The sequence below is a fragment of the Haliaeetus albicilla genome, chromosome 1, assembly GCF_947461875.1.
Source record: "Haliaeetus albicilla chromosome 1, bHalAlb1.1, whole genome shotgun sequence".
NCBI classification, from domain to species: Eukaryota; Metazoa; Chordata; class Aves; order Accipitriformes; family Accipitridae; genus Haliaeetus; species Haliaeetus albicilla.
The window spans coordinates 29,285,824-29,306,876 of record NC_091483.1 but is presented as its reverse complement, the minus strand read 5'-3'; the positions used below and the strand labels follow the sequence as shown (position 1 = coordinate 29,306,876).

Here is a 21,053-nt window from a genome sequence, read left to right as displayed (position 1 = left end):
GGTCTCCTCTCAGTCTCCTTTTCTCCAGACTAAACAACCCCAGTTCCCTCAGCCGCTCCTCATAAGACTTGTGCTCCAGGCCCCTCACCAACTTGGTTGCCCTTCTCTGAACACGCTCCAGCAACTCAATGTCTTTCCTGTAGTGAGGGGCCTAAAACTGAACACAGTACTCGAGGTGCAGCCTCACCAGTGCTGAATGCAGGGGAACAATCACCTCCCTGCTCCTGCTGGCCACACTATTTCTGATATGTTTACATTGTTAGCAGTATGGCAGCAAAGCAGACAGAAGGCATAAGAATAAGCTTCATACAGATGCTGATGCAGAAAAGGAAAGGTAATTCAAACTCCACTTGTGTTTTTCCCTAGCTCTGAGAAGCATCCTTTCTGACTGCTGTTGTGTACTGCACCAGTAATAAATTCAGCCTGTTACTTTCTCAGCCTCTTACAGCATGGAAAGTTTCAGAGCTAACCCAGCCTGCTCCTCCCTAGGTCCCTACTACCCTGAAACTTTCAGAAGACTCACCTTACTTAAAAATAAATCTGACAAAGCTTGGCAGGTACTCATCAAGAAATATGATTTTGCATGTCCAGAATGTGAAGAGGAAAAAAAAAAAAAAAAGGCATTGCTTTCAATTCCAGCAATGAAATTGTTGCCATGTATTATTAGCACGTTTATAGGCTACTGTTTATAAACACTCTGTTATGCTTTTTAAAAAAAGGTAGCTTTTCTAAAAGGCTGATGCTCAGGAGGGAAGAGGAACAGTTTGAAAAGAATGGTTTTCACCAAAATAATCCATGGTACTGGATTAAGATAAACTCAGGCAAAGGTAATTCACCCTGTCATTAAAATACAGTTGTGAAAGGATTTTGTAGCATTCCCTGGCTAGACAGGCCATCTGATCTCACCAACTCTTGAAGTTCATTCAGCTGCTCTGTACATTAGAAAAAGTATTATTACTGCTACCAGTTATCTTTGAACAAAGATAAAACCTGTATTTTTGAAGCCAAAAATGTTTCTGCTAAACCTTTAGGAGGCAGTTAAAATTCTGGGCCTGCATCAAGGCATGGGAAGAATCCACTGTCCTCTCACAGCCCTTTATTTTCTGGGAATCACAACAGAACCAGGGTTTAGTTTTACCAGTTTTGTTATATTAAGACTTCAGGCAAAAATTTTAGAAGCCCTATGAAACCACGGTAATTTGTTAATATTTGCTGATAAAATTATTTATTAGAAGCAGCTTGCATCATCGGTTCAGATAAAACACGGCACAAACTGAAGTCAGCTTTTAATCTTGCCCGATATATCAAAGCATCAGGATACAGTAGATTCTCAACAACAAATTCCAGCATCATACACCTTCCCTCATAAATAAAGACAAATTTTAGCAGCTGTACAATAACTTTTCCTCCATGGTCAGTCTCAAGAAGTTTTTCATTAATATAATCCATAGAAACAATTTCCTCCGGTGACTTACTTGGGACTGTGACAGGTACCCACTGTGCTAAAAAGCCTTCTCTTTGCATGGTCTGTACCCGAGCAGGAGATGACAACGTAACCATCGGATCTGCTTAAGAAGAAACACCCTGCAGCATGGCTAGAAGAGATATTCCTGGAATAGCCATTCATGCTTCAGCTAGGTGAACATATGCTACTAACAAGCATCTGCGGGTTGTTGGGCTTTCTCATTTGCTCTTCATTTCCATCTATTCAAAGCACTTCTTCAGCTCCTTTGGTGTGTTCACTTGCCAGGAACATCCTTCCAGGTCATGATATCTATATTCAACCTGTCTTTTTCTTTCCTTTTTTCAATATCTTTAAGGCAACTCTTCAACACTTTACTTGCCTTTTTGCAACCAGAAGTTCTCCAGAACAAGGCATCTTTTGACATACACTTTTCCAATTACAAATAATTAGGCCAAAGATTTATTAGCTGCACTAACAAGTCCTTTTCCCGGTTGTTGTTCAGTATGTTGCAAAGACAGTAAGTGGATTTAAACTTCTTTCATAGGGATGTATGTTGCCCCAGGTTTTTATTATACAGTATGATCTATATGAGCACTGAGGCAATTCATACTTTAAATTACAGTATCTGTCTATCATTTTCCTCAAATGTATCTAGTCAACTGAGCAACCCTGGAAGCTGCATTTTCACTACAAAAAAATTATCTCCATTTTCCAGATTAATTATCCATGAAGGTGATCCCACCTAGAGAACTTGCTCAAAACTTCTAGCGTGGTAGCTCCACTAACTTTTCTGAAGCAGTCAGCATACTCTTGTCACACTCAAACTCTTCCAAATGCTTATTTTCATTCCCTGTCACCCACATCAAGAGATTCCCTTATCACGGGTTTGATTTTTACTTTTACACATGCAACATTCAGGTACTTCCTAGTCAGCTTTACAGGGCAATGTGCATCTTCAGAGGGAAATAAAAAGGCATGAGAATGCAGCAAAGAAAAAAATACGCCAGAGACTATTAGAGCTGAAAGACAATTGCTATCAATCCTCAGTTTTAACCATCATGCCACTATGGAAAAATCAGATGAACCAAGGACTAGTAAAAGATTACAACTTCCTTCCAGTAATTAGTAAACAGACCTTTCTGATGGTCATGTCAGAAGAGTTGCCCAAAGCAAAGTACAGTGGGCATACTACCTGTCCCTGCTTTCAAGGTACACCAAACTCCAGAGCTATACATGCTCAGGAGATTCTAAAATTTTTCAAGAGTGATCTGTGCAAATGTTTTGCCAGCAACACTACCAGCTACATATGGATGCGTCAATTAAAAAATTATATAATTTCCCAATGCAACATATCTTGCTGCTATTTCAAAATAAGTATTTTTATGGCAGATCCTCATAATCACACAAAGCATTCTTCCTTTAGAATACCTCATTAGCAGACATAACCTTTCATTTTTAAAAGGAGATTTCTGTATTTCGTGCTTGGTCAAAAGGTCTCTGAATTGATAAATAGCATTTTAATTATCCATCTAAAAGAGTTCAGTAAAAGATGATCACAGAATGGTTGAGGTCGGAAGGGAACCTGTGGAGGTCATCTGGTCCAACACTCCTGCTCAAGCAAGGTCACCTACAGCCAACTGCCCAGGGCTACATCCAGACAGCTTTTGAACATTTCCAAGGACGGAGACTCCACAACCACCCTGGGCAACCTGTGCCAGTGTTTGAAAACCAGAAAATTCACCTACTGTGAATGCTGTCAATTTGTGCCCGTTATCTCTTGCTCTGTCACTGGGCACTACTGAGAAGAGTCTGGCTCCCCCTTTCTTAATTTCCTCCTACCAAGTATTTATACACATGGATGAGATCCCCCTGAGCCTTGTCTTCTCCCAGTTGAATGGCCCCAGCTCTCTCAGCCTCTCCTCATATGAATGCTCCAGTCCCATAGTCACCTTTGTGGCCCTGCGCTGGACTCATTCCTGTATGTCCATGTCCGTCTTGTACTGGGGAGCCCGGAACTGGATCCAGCACTCCAGGTGTGGCCTCACCAGTGCTGAGGAGAGGGGAAGGATCACCTCCCTCCACCTGCTGGCAACACTCCTCCGAATGCAGACCAGGAGGCTGTTGGCAAATTCTCTAAGATAACCTATAAAAACCTCTGTCTCCTTCAACTCCCGTAAATCAGGTCTGGGGGAAAGAGCCTAACATGCATTCAGAAGCCACAGCAACTGGATTATAACCAAAAAGATATCTCCAGAGTAACTTTCCGACTGGCAGCACTTCTAAGGTTAGCCTAGGTTATACAAACAATATCCTACAGTGAAGTATTGTCTGTGACAATAGGATACAAGATGTGAGGTTAATACTGTACAAAAAATTCACACTCATTTAAGACTTTTGTTAATGATAGCGACAACCCTCACCTTCTAGGTGGCAGACAGTATCTACATGTGAGGTAGGTGTCACCTGAGATTCAGAGCTCCAGGGAAGCAGCAGCACCTTGTTAAAAAGGATAAAAGTGTGCTACTCCCTAATGTGCAAGTTCTTTATATGTATAAATTAACTTTTATTTACATTTAGATTTCACACAGAAACTGTGAGATATGGAGCAACTGCAGAGAGTCCAGCAAAGGGCCACTAAGATGATTTAAGGGACTGAGGCATCTCTCCTACAACAAAAGTCTGAGAGAGATGGGGCTGGACCAGATGACCTCCAGAGGTCCTTTCCAGCCTCAACCATCCTGTGCTTCTGTGAAGGTGTCAAAGCTCATACTTTTTAGTTATGAGTGATTGAGAAAGGTACTTTGACACATCATTCATAAAAATTAAGGATAAACTATTTCTCCAGTGGAGTGGTGAGCAGAATGTTAAAGGATACAGGGGAAAAAAAAAACAAAACAAAACCAAACAACATCCCTGCTAAGGTAGTCAACATCCCAGAAGCTTAAGTTAATCTCTCAACTGAAATGAATGCAGGTTTTTCCCCTTTTGTAGTACAAATATGGGGTTTTTTTAGTTCACTCTTCCTTTCCTCCCTCTATCAAAAGTAACCTCATCTCAGTATATTCAAAAGATAGCATCTTAAAGTCATTTTCCCCTCCTTATTACTGATAATGTAAGGACAAACAGCTTAGAAGTCGTTGCAGTTAACAGAAACTATGAGCACTTCATCACAGGAAACTTTTCTTAAAAGATGTAGAAAGATCATTCACTGATAATCTAAACCAAACTTAGGGTTATACACACAGAGTATGAGTAACTAAAAGTTTCACCAACTGCCTTTGCCAGTTCTCTGCTTCCTGATAGAGCCAAGCTCCCTAGTAGCTACCACATAGCTTCCCGCCCTGCTGCACAGACACCTTTAAGATATTCACCTGAGCCAATATAAGTCATTAGGCAAAGCACTCCTTAAACAGATCTCCGCTTTTGATTTGTAAACTAGATAGGATTCCCTAAGTAACACTTTACTGCACTGAAAACACATACCCTTGCCGCTGTGCTCTCTTCATTTCTTCCTCCCAAACTCCCCAGCTGAATGCCCAATATAACTTGTTATGCCATTAGGCTCCCTTCTACTAATCATAGATACCACCACTGTGTGACACAGAACAGCAGGTCTCTGAGGGAAGAAAATAATGCTCCTGCGCAGGTCTGGTATGTACATCTTTAGTACTACCACTGTGATTTTAATATTAAGACTTACTCTATTACACCAGAAAAATAAGTTAAACAGATTTTATTTAAGGCAACCCAGATGTGTACATTACTGAAGAAAACTTATTTGTAAGGGGACACAGAAAAAAATGTATACATAAGAAAGGCTCCTACCTGTTTTTCCAATGATAAAAAATAGCCATACATACATACACAGAAAACATTTTAGACTACAATTCTGAAGACACAGCAACAGAACAGCAAACTATTTCTTGGGAAACCAGCCACCCACAAACAGACAAGTCCCTTTTCACTTGCTAAGTGAGAGCATTGCACAGTAGAAGTGCACTTTGCTCAGTGTTACAATAAGAGCTAACGCCGTCCTGTCCCAAGCTGCTTAAGATCAGATATAACAAAGCAGTTTAAACCAAAGAGAAATCATGCACTGAAAAGGAAGGCCAAAATTATAAGTCCTGGGATGACGACTTGATTCACAGTTTACTCAAGTTAATGAAAAGACTCCAACTCCCACAGATTTCAGCAGGTTATGAAACAGGTCCTGCAGAGGGAAATGTTCCAACTCACAAAGAGCAAAGCCGAATTTTGATACCTAATTGCCACCACTGCTTATGAAGAAATCCCTGGTGTAAAATAGAGAACAAATACAATGATTTCGCTTTCTCATTTTAAAAATGGCATGAAAGGAACAATAAAAGAAAGTTATTGAAGAGAACTAGATTGTTCCCAGCTGTTGTTATAAAATACTACAGCTGTTCGTGTCATTGCAGCTAATGACCAGTTGCACTTTTTCAAAGATTGTAACACAGCATGACCATTGTAATCTACATCAAACCAAAACTTGGCAAGCATCATGGAAAAAGACTAAAAAATTATTTAAATATTCTGTTTGGTTGGGGTTGTTTTTTTTTTAAAATTTCTGTTCATGGGTTGTTTTTTGTTGTTTGGGGGGGATAGGAAGGGATTTTGTATGAATGGTTCTGCATTCAAATTGTCAATTATGTTAAACTGCTTAAAAATGATGGTAAATAAAAGGTATTAAATTACTAAAACTGTCTTTTCCAGTAATAAAAGCAGAATTCAGCCAAGAAATCCCAAATTTGTTGTTGAAAAGAGGTGTGCTGAGTAAAACTATCTCAAGTCCAAAGTGGATTACAAAACATCTTTTCTCTGGAAGCAACAACAGGGTGGGCTTCCCCATTTAGAAGTTTTTAATTGTTTTGTTAACTGTACTATATGTGAAGCAAACCATTTTTTTCATAAGATTCAAATACACAAATGCAAAGAAAACATTAAAATAGAAAAAAACCCACATATACAGATGCAGAAAGAATTTTCAGATACAACTCTCTACTGGAGCATTACTCCTTGACAGATGGAGAAAAAGCTAGGGGAAAAGCATGTATTCCCACATAAAATCTTCACAGAACCTGGAACATACTATTTCAAGTAATTTCATGTCATTTCTAGAGAAAATACATGACTGTGTTCCGCTCTAGCCATGTGCCTTCCCCTCCAAAATCACCCATATAGAACTATAGACCAGGAAGAAGTCACAAGTTCGTTCACTGTTTTGGTTTTTTGGTTTTGTTTTGGTTTTTTCCTAGTTACCAAGAAAATAATTAATTTATTAAGAAAGCTAGCATTCATTTTACCAGTTTCTCCACTTCAGGACAGAAAAACACTTCCAGAGGAATTCCAAACACTTCAGAAAGAGTACCACCTAATCACACACAGCATACACCTGTTTTCATAGGAACCAATCTGGGACTTCGTAACAAATACAGCCATAGCAGAAGTACAATAAAAACAAAGCACCCCTATCCAAAGAAAGAGAGAAATAATTGTTAAACATGTACTTATAATGAAACACAGCAATGGAAAACATGTTAGAAGCTGAGCCTCTTTCTCTCACTTTGGGCCATCTATCTAGACTGCAAAGGATTTCTTTCCAAGTGATGGTTACTTCAAAACATGAACAACTCAGGAACTTTGCTTTATGTGGCCACGCAACTACTGACTTGTCACTATCAGCAAGTAAAAATCAAAATTAGTCATACAACCTACCTTCAAATACACTCACAAAAGCTTAAATTAAAAATTAAAATCTAATCACACACTAAATTAGGCCAAAAACCTGTAGTTTGGATTCTATTAATTAAGCCTATTGAACAATGCCCAGAGTGAGTGTTAAAGACCGTCTGCAGCATCACATCTGCGTAACCCATTATTAACACATGTTATTTTCAACATTCCAATCAGAAGTTCAAAGTGGACTTCCTTTCTTGTGGCAACACTGTGCAGGCGTGATATTTTTATATAACTAGCAAGTATCAGAGCCAACATTATAGCAGAGTTTGCTCCACAGCAGGTTAGTTATACTTTTTTGCTCCACTCCATCAGTTCTACATTGTGCAACATACAGGATGACTCAAGGAAAGTATTTTGGCCTACACGAATCTGACGCAATGAAATGGCTAAGCTGCATGCCTCTAAAAGATAGGATGGAGAAAAAAGAATATGGTGTAGAATACTGACATTGTTATACCAATACCTGTCTCCAACAGTACATGTTTAATCCCATTACAGCACTTCTCAATTTTGAAAGCCCTGTAATGCATCAGACTTCAATTATTTTAGTAAGTCATATATGCCTATCTGAAATATGGAAAACCAGCTATTACTACTGGAAGATTTAATGCAACCATATTGCATAGTTTTTCCTTTCTTTACCACGAAGATTTTGTACAATCTATGCAGACTAGGTTCTGCACCTTTTATGCTTAGAGTTTAAGGTGGGGTTTTAAAGTTCACTCTTCTATGGTAAACTTCAGGTTTTTTTCAAGTATTACCTACTTCACCAAATCTTGCCTTCCATTGCTAACTAACTTCTGCAGCTGGTTGCAAAGACACCAAAGCATGAGTGTTAATACCACCTCTCCTCTCAAGTTAACCAAAACACACCACTGTCTATGCTAGCTCTCAGACATTTTTGCATACTACATGAGTTAAAACTAACAGTCACACTGTGAGTTTTCAACATTACTGCTAAGCAACCTGCAAGCAGCAGCTGAACTGCAAAATAGAGATATCCTTCTGTGACAAGTTGGGTAGAGCTTGAGCAGCACACTGATAGTGGAACTATTCGCTGAAAAGAAAGCTAGAGAGTCAGCAGCTGGTTGCAGAATTACAACCCAAGTCTGAGGGAGAGTCAGAATACACTTCCCCTATTCTCATGTGCTTCCCCAGGCACCTACAGATGCCTATAAGATGCACCAAAGGAAAAACACTGTGTTCAGTGAACCTCTTGCGTTAGGTACACACACCCAAATCACAACTACCAGGCAGCGCTTAGGCTGCTCGACATACTTAGCAGTAAGGATGAAAACAATAAGGAGACAAAAGTTTGCAGAAATGTAGGAAAGGAATAGACAGGAAAAGACAGGGCATATTGAAACACACAAGGGAGAAATTATTTTAAAAACAAAACAAAACACAACACAACTACTCACCAAAAAGGAAGCTGCAACAGAAGTGCAGTACAGCACAGCTTTCTCTCCAAGTAGAAAGAATTTTGAGTGGTAGACAATTCTCAAACTAAATGTTTTCAAAAACTTCATGAAGTACACCCTAAAAGGAAAGAATGCCACCTACACCTTAAGCACATGCAACCCCCAGAGACGCAGGAATTACCTTCTAATTAAACCCACCATCTTTGACCTCTGTTGCCTTTCCACTCGGCTCCTTCTCCTCTGCAGCTCCAAACGTAAACGGTATTAGTTGGAAATTAGTTGGAGATTGTGTTGGCATCATAATTCAATCTTAAATAAGACAGTCATGGTCTCCTCATACAGCAGTGTTGCCATATCAACACTAACATGTCTAACCTCGCTTATAAATATAGATCTCATAGTCAGTTTAAAATGCACGCAAATGACTGTCAAGGAGGTACTACTCTGGAGGTGTTATTTCAACAGTAGCAGCTTTCTGGTGGAGGAGTAAGTAGGGTAGGAATAAGTAGTTCAGATTTTTATCTTTAAAAGAAAAATTTACCATCATAGCACTTATTGTCTCCCTGGTTCTCCACATACAATCTTCTGTCTGTTCTTTCTTTCAGTAATTAAAGGAGAGCAACAAGAACATACCTGGGGTACAATCTCCAGCAATAATACATCTGAATCTACAACCTGAGTGGCAGATCACTCAATGAGTCATGCACTTGCGTAAACTAGGCTGCACATAACGCTGTAATATTTTTCAGAACTGGGATGATACTTTCCACCATTATTGATTGAGAAGCCATAAAATGATCTTTTATGGGGAAAGTCAAGGTAAATGACTGATTATGAGAACAGGAAATTATTTAAGTGTTCAGCTGAAGAACCATTATGCAGTTGTAACTTGCATTTGACTCGTGAAACCGCATACAAAAGAATACAAGAAGGCACCTTTCCATGAAGATGATTTGAAGTGGCTTTTACTTCAGAAACTTGTGGCTTCTTTTATGGCACGCTTGAGAAGAGTGTTAAGCAGTATCTTTGTGTCTTAAAATACTCTTAAGGAAGTACTTTTCTCCACATTCTTTAAAGTTCTAAAGAGGGAACTATCCCCCACTACTTGCTGCTTCAACATTATTGGGAAGCCTTGGATGAATTAATATTATATTTAAATGGAGTACCAAATTTAAATTATAGTCCTGCCTTTGTACTTTAAGTAGGAGCCACTCGGCAAAACAGAAGAAACTAAAAATAAATAAAAAAAAAAAGAAAGAAAAAAAAGAAAATATTGTGAGTTTGGAATATCTAAGCTACAGGTACTTATTCATTGACATTACCCAAAATTACTTTTGACAGAAAATTCCTTTAGAAATACTAGACAGGAAGGAATGCGATGACTTCTGGAAGTCATGGAACTACAAAAAAATAATTCAAAATATCAAGTTATGTAATCAAAGGTAAATATATTTTGCATTTGAGCTTCCTGCCACAACCTGCACAGAAAAGCAAGCATAACCATGCAACATCTATCATCTCTAAGTGGGATGCATGCGATGGAAGTAGATACCATTCAATTTGGGAATAGATAGCAGGGAGGAAACGACTGTTCTCTACAACATCCCCCTATGGAAAATTACCTCAACTGGCTCATATTTTCCAATTAAGTTAAATGCTGATAACATCCAGCATGAACTACTCTTTCAAGTTTCTCACCACCACTAGTGGTATCAAAAGCACCAGCTCTCTTGCTAGGCTCAGCCAAAAAGAGCAGGTAACGGAAGACAGCTTTAGCCAATATGGAATTCAGAAGCATACAAGAGGTTTTTAACACACAAACAAGGCAATTTTGCCCCTCACCTCATATCAGTCCTGAGACTCCGCAAACTTAGTGAGCCACTCTCATAATACAAAGCACGAGAAAAGCCTCCCGCCTATGCAGTGCAGTGATAACTGTGTAAGAAAGGCACCCTTCAGTGTGAACACAATTTTTCCCCTATGCCTTTACAGCTAAAGGCTTGTTTCGCTAAAGGGGTTATTTACGAAATGATCTTAATGACTAAGAGGCTCAGTGAGTTCACAAATCAAAATAAATCACCAGCTTTATTACATAAGCATAACTGTCAAGCACTGTACTTTGGTTTTGTTTCAGTTTCTCATTACTACATTCACAATCCTTTACAAGCATTATACACCCGTCACACATATATGCAGGTTTATACAGCGTAAAACACACAAAGACTGCAATACCCAAGCAGGTTCCAGCTGACAGCATCCACTGGTCTGACAAGTAGTAACTAAGTTTTGACCACGAGATAAGAACAAAGTGGTTACACATAGGAAAATAACATGCCAACCTCATTTTCTAAGTAACCATAAAGCCTATGCAAGCATATTCAGTTGTTTTCTGCTCTCAGCTGCATCTCATATGGCTTGCTTCACGAAGGTACCAGGGGATCTGCAATTACAGAGTTACCAAAGCTGAGGTGGAGGAACACCCATCCCTTCAAATGAAGGTAAAAGTGGATGGAGGAGAGCAGATAATCCCCAGCTGTACTGGTGCCACCTTTCTGACACAGCTGAAGGTGGATTCTCTAGTTAATAACACTCCTTGAACCCAGATGCAGGCTTCCTCAGATCAAGCAAGTACATTCCTAAGTACTACAAGGATAAATTAATTAAAAGAAAAATGGAGTCAGCTTTCCTATGCCAATAGGAACAGCTACAAAGCAACTCCTTCCTTTCCCTCATGAGGATCAGGCAGATACCAAATCTTCAGCACGCTCAGAAGAGGGCCACATAACCATTTACTCTCCTGTCATTAGACAGCTATAACTATCCAAGTAACACTGGTCCTTATCATGCATTTCCTAACACTCAAATTTACACCAAAATAAATATCAAATTCACCAATGCTACTGACATTCAGGTCATCACACAATTACTCAAAAGCCACTGAAGGGCAGCCCAGCACTTGCAGGATACATCTATGCTAGAAAAACTGCACTTGATTCACAGAGAGACAGAGGCAGGCTTCTGCAATACACTAATGCTGGATTCCAGCCTGGAGCACAAGCCATTGGCAAGTACACACAAGTCTCCCTGGACTAATGGAAACTCTAAACTTCCATGCTAATTCCCATTATTGACAGCAATTTTACCTTTCATGAATCTGAAATTAACACTGATGGCTAACATATTGATCATGAGCTGGCATTCATATTATATTACAAACAACCAACAGCCTGAACTTTAGAAGACCATTAACAATGACACAGTTTGAAATTCAGAGACAGCAGGGACTGGTGTCTAGTTTTTTTGGGTGTTGTCAATTGTCAATATAACTGTGTACACCTCAGCACACAATCCACAAGAGGAAAGGAGATTGCCAGCACCAAGGTTCACAAGCAGTGGCAGCAACCCATCTAAACAGCTGAGATGGAAGGATTTCACTAAAATTCCACTTTCCTTCAAAGCAAAAAAAAAAAAAAGAAAAAGAAAACAGGGGGAAAAAAAACAACAAAAAAACCCCAACTACCAAACCACTCAAAAGCACATAACCATCTGACCTGCCCAGAAGAATCAAAACAATCACTGTACCTAGCTAACAGCAAGATTTCCAGGAAATCTTTGTATGACTACACCAGTTCACTTTCAAAGTTTTTATTTAGGATTACTCTGCTTTAGAGCGGTATTTCTAGAAGGCAGTAATGCAACACTGAATATTTTGAGGAGGTCAAGTAACACGATACACAGCTTTTCCCTCCACGTCAGTGGGGTTCAAAACTTGCTAATGTCAGTAGTGACCAAAAGCTGTTGACATCAGACAGCTGTTATGTGACCCATGAGGAATGAGCTAGTATCCTCAGACCAGTTTTTCCCAGACAGGTATTCCTACCTTCACAAGAACAATCAAGCCCACACTCTGGCTGGCAAGTCTCAGGAGTTAAAAGCAGTGTGGACAAAGAGTAGCTTCCTCAGTCCTGAAGGAGAACAAGAACTTAGACAGCTCTGTCCAGGTGAAGGCTGCATCACACCTCTAATGAAAAAGCAAGTAATTTCAATTCGTAAATATGTCAAGTCAGTATTTGCTGCAAGTCAGTGTTGTCCTGAGCCTTGATCCCACAAACTTCTGAATGTACCTGAATGTACAGGTCACTGTATTTGCAGTCAACAGATCAAAGTGTTGCTCCTCTACAAGATCACAAATCCAGAGAGTGAAGATGAATTGTCTAATACATACCACCTTAAGGAGAGTACGAGAGTAAATCAAAAAAGTACTTCTCAAACCTTAACTGCATCCTCTGGATTCACATACTTTTCCTTTAGCTCAACAGAACGCAAGTTTTATCAACTTTAATAAGAGTTAATTGGCTACTGAAAACTTAATATTACACGCAGACTTGAATTTCTTCTTTACACTGCTCATTACACAACAGTGTCAGATCCAAAAATTTCACTCCAACTGTAATTGTGCACAAGCTGCATAACAGAAGTGGGAGAAGACCAGGACCTCATAAGCATCAGGGGCTCCTAAACCTTTTTCCCCTTCTCCCAAAAGCATGTTTTATTTTTGATTCAAATCAGTTTAAGCACAGTTCAGACAATTCAACAAGCAAAGCAAAATGAGTATGAGATGAAGTCCTCGCCTATGGAAATATCCCACTTCTCAGTATATTTGAGTTTTTTAAGCATGAGAAGACACAAAAAAAAAAATGCCAGCAGCAACCCCCTGAAGAGGCAGCTCTCAGCCACAAGCAATCTGCATGAAACTGCTGGAACCGTAACCTCCCCAAACCCACCCCACCATTATGTAACGGTGCCGAGCCAGGATTTTCACCAGCCAGCCCAGAATTGTTGTTAGAAAGAGACATCTCCTGTCATGCACCAGCAAATCGAAAGGGTTTTAAAAAAAATGCCAACCAAACACAATAAAAACAAGAAAAAAACACCCCACACGTGCAAACAGAAGAGAGTTTAATCCAGAGCCTACATCCATATGCTAAAAACATTTCCTTTCCAAGTAAGGTTTTATATGGTATTCTAACTTAAAAAAATAAAAAGTTGTTTTCACAGATTATATCTCACCAATGTAAGAATATCTGATTTTCCTCTCTAAAATACCAAGGTTCTCCAACTACTTACATAGGTACTTACAAGGTGCCTTTTTATTTTTTTTAATTATTCCTTTAACATTGCAAGCCTGTTTCAGTTGTTCATGTCAAGAAGGTACAAATCATGTCCTATAGGAAAGAAACAACAAAGTAATCTTTTCCTATCTCTGTTATTATTGTTTTCTACTTGATTTCCTTACAGTCTATATGAAGGCAGTGTGAAGTGCCTATGATACAGCAAAGAATAATCCTATTAAGAATCAGTTTACTGTGTACTACTCTCTTCAGATGCTATTTTAAGACCTTAAAAGGATTTCAATATTTAATAAAGGACTGAACCAGTTAAACAAATCCTCACATCTCCAGTGAAACACTGACGTTATGAGACAAGAGTCAAAAGGTGAGATGGACACCTAAGCAGCACGTATGTTCTGTTCTTTTTGTTCAATGCTTTAACTCAGGTTAACAAAGTTGATTTCTGTTTTAGTTGTATTATAAAAATATGTAACTGTACATACTGCTAAGTTTTCTTAGAAATGGTGCTTTCAGATGTTTGAGACATTAGACGTGAAAAATGCAAAAAGCAATTGCTGACAAAACACATTAAGATGCGCTGAAACCACTGAGGGTTTTGTAAATATAGAGATAATTCCTACTGATGATGAACATCAAGCCAAAGGAAGTTCTGCCACAGCAAAGATGAGGACATTTGGTCATGTGTGAGGACCAAGGCAGATTTAGAGAAAAAAAAAAAAGTTAGGCATGGCCCATAATCATGACAAAGTCTTCCTAATAGGATGGTTTCTACAGAAGATAAGCGCCACCTAAACATAGCTGTTTCAGGCTTCTAAAGCCTACTCTTAGTGTGGTAAAAGAGACCAACTAGTTAAACAAGCAGTAAATATTCCAGACATTAGAAGGTAAAGGTGAATTCCCAAGTAATTTTTAAAATATTTTTATCATGCATGTAATTATGTTTCTTACAACATCTGAAGATCTACAATTTCACTTGCAGGGGAAAAAAAAAAATAAAGGGGGGGGGGAAGGCATAAGAAGGTAAGTATAAATATAAATACAAAAATATAAATAATATGCCTTTCCAAATAATATTTATCTTGAGTGTTTAGTTTTGGTGTACACTCAAGTAAAATATCCAAGGCCATTTCAGTTTCCAGCCTCCTGGGTTCTGAAAGGGTGCATACTGCATCTAGGATTTGTGCTTTCCACCATACCGCTCTGTATTGGTATAGGGGTTATAACGTAACTGGATGAAATACACTGTAACCAAGCGTATCCAGCTATATGGGCAGCGCAGAAGGGAAAAGAAAAAAACAAACCAACCAAACCACTAAATACACACGCACTTCATACATACCGAGAAATGCACATGTGCAATTTAAATGAGGCACTACCCCAGTAAATAAGACCTCTGTCTGTACTGCAGGGCACAATGTGTTGTTGATCCAAACTCTAATTTGTTTATAGGGCCGAGGGTCGCAGCACACGCATACCTTCGAAACCGAGCAAAAAATCATGGAGCCGATACGTGTTTGTGCCGAGCACCCCCACGCACATCTGCACGCACACGCGAGTGCACGGCCACGGTACGCCTCCTGGATAACTTCACATCCACGCAGGCCGGGCCGTCAGTAAGAGACGGCGATGGAGGAGGAGGAGGATGAGGAGGAGGAGGAAGCAGCCTTCGCCGCCTCCCACAGCGCCCGCGGCCCGCCATCCCCCTGCGCCCACGGCCACGGCCGCCCCCCACCCCCGCCGCGGGGGCGACCCTGCAGGGAGCGGGGGGGAGAAGCCGGGCAGCGCAGCCTCTGCAGGGGGGTTTGGGTTGGGGGGCGGGGAGGGGGGGGGGAGCAGAGCCCTGGCTGTCGGCGCGGGGAGGTTTCCAGGCATCCTTGCTGCATGCGGGGAGCCGAACGGCAGTGACAAGCGGCGGCGCAGCCTGCGGGGGGGCTCCGGGGAGCGCAGTCCGGAGGAGGAGGAGGAGGAGGAGGAGAAGGAGGAAGGGGGGATGCCCGGAGGAGCAGGCGGGCTGGGGGAGGGGGCCGAGCCCTGCCCCCCTCTCCCCCAGGCACCGGGGCGGCTGAGGAAGCTGGGGCTCCCCCTCTCTCTCACGCCAGCCCTGTGCAGCGCCTTCGAGGCGGAGAGGGGGAGGCGGCCGGGGGGGAGGAAGGGGGGGAAATGCTGCAATGTAGCGCCGGGCGGGCAGGCGAGGGAAGCCGCAAACCCTCCACCGGGGCTCGGCGCAAGCCCCCGGGCCGAGCCCACCGCTTAGAGCGGCCGCTCCGCCGGCGGCCCCGCGGTACCTGCCCGGGGCGGGTAAGGGGAGGGGGGGGCGGCCGCGACCCCAGCCGGGGCCACGGCGGGACGACCCGGCCGAACGGGCAGCGAGGACGCAGCACCCACCTTTCACCACCCTGTCCGTCGTCGATAACTTGGGATCAACGGCCTTATGCTCCGACATGTCCGGCGGCCGGGGAGGCGGCGGGGCTCTCCCCCCTCGGGCAGGGCAGGCGCGGGCTGAGGCGGCGGCCGCCGCTGCGGTCAGGGCTCCGGCTCCTCCGCTGCGGCCGAAGTTGCCGCGTCCCGCCGCCGCTCGCTGGCTCGGCTGGGCTCTGCCGCGCGGTGCCTTCCTCCTTCGTCTTCCTCCACCCCCGTCCTCCTCCTCCTCTTCCTCCTCCAGTTAATTATTGCTCGCTTTCAATCACGCCTCCGGGTCGTTTCGGACGGCTCGCTCTTCCCCCCCCCGCCAAAGACCCCGGCGACAACACCCGCGCGGGCGGCTGTCAGGCAGCGCCGGCAGGAAAAGCCGCGAGTGGACGCGGGCAGCAGGAACAGCCAGGTTGCACACGCAGCGGCCAGCCCCGCGCTTCCTTCCTCCGCGGCGCGCCGACGGCTGCTCCGGCTCCTCCCGCCGCCGCCGCCACCGCCACCGGCCGCCGCCGCACCGGATCGGGATCGGGATCCGTCTCTTCCCCCCCGCCCCCCGCAGGGTCTCTCCCCTCACTCGCACCGACACCGGCCGCGGCCCCGCGGCGCTGCACACGCTCCGCGGCGCAGCGCCCCCCCCCCCCCCCGCCGCGCCGCGCCGCGCCGCCCGGGCCCGCCCTCCCGGCTCCCGCTCCCCCGCGTCGCCATTGGCTGCCGCCGAGCTGCCAATCACTGTCAGGTAGCACCGCCCCGCCCGCGCCGCGCCGCCCAGGTGCACTGCCTGCGCCCACCCGCGCCGTGGGGACCGGCGGGACCGCACCACGCCGCGCAGCGCTCCGCCGCGGTTCCCCGCCGGGCCGCGGCTCGCCAGGCGCGCGGGTACCGCCGGGACGCGGGCGGAGCGGGGGAGCCCGCGTGTGGCCGCGGGGGCGGCCGCCACTCGTCACTCACTGTGGCTGCGGCGGCCGCACGCCGGGGAACCGCGCCCGGTGGCCGCGCCTGCGTGGCGGGCCGGGCCGGGCCGGGCCGGGCCGCTCCGCGCTGGTGCGGGGGGCGCGGGCAGCCGCCGAGCCCCGGCGGCTCCAGCCGCCTGCCCCGAGGGTGGGCGTCCCCGGCGCCGTCACACGCAGGCACAGGCACAGGCACAGCCGGGGCTGGCCTGCACGAAACGGAAACTGCTTAAACAGCGTCCTCCCGTCTGGGGGTTTGCTAGCGTATCCCCGGGTACGAGACTCTCCGTTACGGATAAAAGAAGAAATACATCCCTCTCCCCTCACTGCGTCTCTTGCCCGGCGCACCTGGCGCAGGTCAGCTTGCCGAAAGGGCTGGCGCGGGTCGCAGCGCTCGGCCTTGCTGCTGGCGCCCGTCCACCCCCAGCGTCTCCTCCAACTGCCCAGCAAGGACAAATGCAATGGTCAAACGTGGGGTGTGAAGTGTTCATTGTCCCCGGTAGGAAGACGACGCCTCTTACTTCATGTTTCTTTGGGGATTGGAAAGTAATTTACACCTGTGACGGTGCCCCCCATCGTTCTAGACAAGATAAATATTGTTTAGAGCTTGTTTATACATGTAGTTGTTCAGGAGGAACTATTCCCGACTAATTTCGTTACTAATTTCCAGAATAAGGCTGAGCTGTTCCGGTTTAGTTCAACAGCGTGAGTTTTAATTAAAGAGGAAAACAGGGCACACCTATTCTGGAAGAGGGATGTTTACAGAGTTGCTGCTGAATACCTTCTGTGTAGATGAGCCAAGAATCAACAGACACCTAACCCGGCTTCCCATTTCCCTCCAGGGTGATGTACAAGTTGCTTGCTTAGCAGATACTATTGCTTTAGAAAGCCACAAAGAAAATAAGATGGCAGTTACGACACATGTTCTCTGCTTTGATTTGCCTGACATTTTTAGGGGACATTTTGTTGGCTGTCCTTGTGGTATTTTCACTGAACATGGGAAGACATTGTATGCGACTGACATTCAGTACAACAGCATGAGTTCTCAGCTTGTTCCGGCAACTGTGGTGAGCCCCATGTGGTGTGACCATCCTTTTGTCCTACAAGCACAAACTAGCTGGGTGACAAAGTTCCCATCTGAGATTCCTATCGCAATGGTAACACAAGAATAAGAAACAGGCCTGGTGCTCAAGCAAGGGTATTTTATATACACCCAAACAAATCCTGAAGCCCATGACAAGTCTGCAGAAGGCTCCCCATATATTAGGCATACTTCATGAAGCGCCAAGTGCACAGAAGAATCTGGACAGAAAAAAACCAACATCTTCATCCCCAGTGCGGGGAAGCGCTGCTTAGCAGCACTCAGTGCTTGGACAGAGAAGGAGAAGCAGCATGTTAGGAATGCAGTATGGCCAGTAAATTCAGGTATTGCCTACACCTTGTGGGCCACAACTTCATGAGACACGGAGGACCAGTTTGGATCCGTTCTTCTGTGACTGCAGGCTGTTCGCATGAGTCATCTGGATTCTTCTTGATAGGCTGCAATAACAGAGACTCTGGGTCTCTCCAGCTTACACTTGCTCCCCCATTAGTCACAGGACAAGACTTCAGCTCTGATTTTTTAACAAGAAAGTATGATTATTGGTGCTGCTATATGGCATTCAGTGTCACAACTCCAGCATGTTTGTATTAATTCTGAAGTTATCTAGGACTTTTTTTTTTTAACAGTTTTCCTTTGCTTCTAAGTTTTCAATTATAATATGTCGTCCAGGCTAGATAAAGTTCTTTCATTTAATCTTGTGGAAGGTCTTGATAATGCGCCTGTTGAATGCATTTAGTCTTCCTTTCCAAGGTAGAATCCCCATTTCAGGTAATTTCTTCTTTAGGAGTTTTCAGACAAACTTTCATAAAACAAAGGTGAAGTACCACTGCAAAATACCATGTCTCATGCCACTTCTGCAAGGTATGATATGGCCAAGATTCAGATCACAGGTATAAGACCTCATGACTACTCTGTCATGGTGTGGTGCAATCTTAAACCCATGACCTGTTTCAGGAGCATTTGCAAAATCCTTATTCTTGCAGTGAGGGAGGGAAAGGAAAAGAGAGAAATCACCAAACACCATCTTTGTTCTCTCATAATGGTAACAGACTAGAAAAATTCTGTATTTCAGATCTATGTTAGTAGTAAAGGTTGTATATCTATTCTTCTCACAAAGACCTCCTTAACCATAAAGCAATTCCTTTTTCATGGGATCTGAGTCCTGTTAGAGTCCTTTTCTCATTTAACAGTAGGAGGAGAACATGAAGATCACATCTTTGAATGGAAAGAGCACAGTCCGTGGATTCTGGGGAAATTCTAACACACTTGACCTCTTGCATCACCAATCCCCAGTAGCATTGTTAGTCATTTCATCCCCTAGTAGAATAGAAACGCAGCATGATACACTGGAAGCTCTGATCTTCTGAAGAGCAGTCACTTCCCATCACAGATTTTGGAGACAAGGTCTGTGAAAGCTGGGGGAGAGAGAATTTTTTCAAGTCCGAAATAAGTCAGTCCTCACCTCTTTGCCTCAGATGAGCGATTCTTTTCCATTTTAGCTGAGACATGACAATTCTTTTAAGCACACAGCAGCTCCAGACAGCAGCAGCATCCAGCTGAAGTGGAAGGAGGAATAAATGCCCATACAATGAGAAGGCAGTAATTTTAAGCCAGAGTTTTATAAAGACATACAGACTAACAGATTCCAAATTTTGTCATAGGTCCCATGAAAAATTAGCAATGAAGTTGCCTGGACTTTATTTCAGCAGCAAGATGAAGATTATCTTCTAGAAATGCAACCATATGTTTGTACACTGACTCAACCAATTAAGATACTGTTTTAAAGTATTGATTGTAAGAGATAGTGTTTAAAATTTTAATCATTATTATTAGAAAAAACCTTTTCTAGCTACAGGGAGTCTGTCCTTCACGCATTAGCTTTTAGCTCCTGGAAGTTCTGGCTTCATATGTAATAAATGTAAGTTTGACAGTCTCTTGGAAGTAAAGAGGAGTTAGAGAGTGCTCTGGTGTATTATGATGGCTGCATGGAAAATATGTGCAATGAGGTTAGTCTGGATATTGGTGCTGCCTTAACTGATTATTTTCCTCATTTTTCTTTTAAGAGAGATTTGCAATTGTTTCAGTTTACTTCCCTTCAATATAAAAATTAATGGGGATTCTTAACATCTGCGTATCTATCGCCTAGGCCATAATCTGTATAACATAGTTGTCTACCAGATTAAAACCACTACTTACTAGTCTTTGTTGACAATGCATCTTCAGAAGATGCTCTGTAGTGGAATCAAGGTTCTGTTACAATGCACGCTCACAGCGCTGACTACAAGCACCTAAAAATTCCAAAAGAGCCACATCTGTCTACATCTGATGAAAATAAATTTGATAGCAAGGGCCTTGGAAAGCCAATATAATTTATCAGTACTCCACAGGCCATTTGGTTCCATCATATCCAAGAGAGGAAATTCACCCCAGTGTAGAGAGCCTAGACAAACGACCACATACCAATTTAGATCACCATCAAGGGGCACTGTCTGAGGATTTTCTTGACAAATGGTTTCCCACTCTTATTCTACGTCAGTACACAAGAGGGAGCTAGATAAAGGGCCTGTAGCAGGTAACAATTCTTTGTATCATCCAAATGCTTTCTGGCTATGTTTGCAAAGGGATGGAAAGTTCAGATGGCAAAACATAGTGACATAATCCATCACCGAATGTATCCTCTCCTTTCCCCACCTGTGGTCTTCATGCATCCACTGCGGGCACTTAACCTGTTGCATCCACAGCCTCTCTTGAGCTTTGCATGTTTTCCCCTTGCATACATCTGTTTGTTAGGCTTTTGGCTCAGCTATTTATACC

The 21,053-nt window shown here is 43.4% G+C and overlaps 1 protein-coding gene across 6 annotated transcripts in view; it reads right to left on the bottom strand.

Annotated features, from left to right (window-relative positions):
- The window catches only part of PPP3CA (protein phosphatase 3 catalytic subunit alpha), a 204,561-nt gene extending 187,753 nt beyond the window's left edge, over positions 1 to 16,808 (bottom strand). For 5 of the 6 annotated variants that reach the window (XM_069783784.1, XM_069783816.1, XM_069783793.1 and 2 more), the window contains exon 1: positions 15,254 to 15,332. In XM_069783784.1, coding sequence (XP_069639885.1) covers positions 15,254 to 15,317 — 64 coding nt within the window. In that variant the 5' untranslated portion in view covers positions 15,318 to 15,332. Of the gene's footprint in view, positions 1 to 15,253; positions 15,333 to 16,163 lie in introns of those variants that run through there. The other variant, XM_069783801.1, reaches the window with a different exon arrangement.
- Positions 16,809 to 21,053: the final 4,245 nt, after the last annotated feature.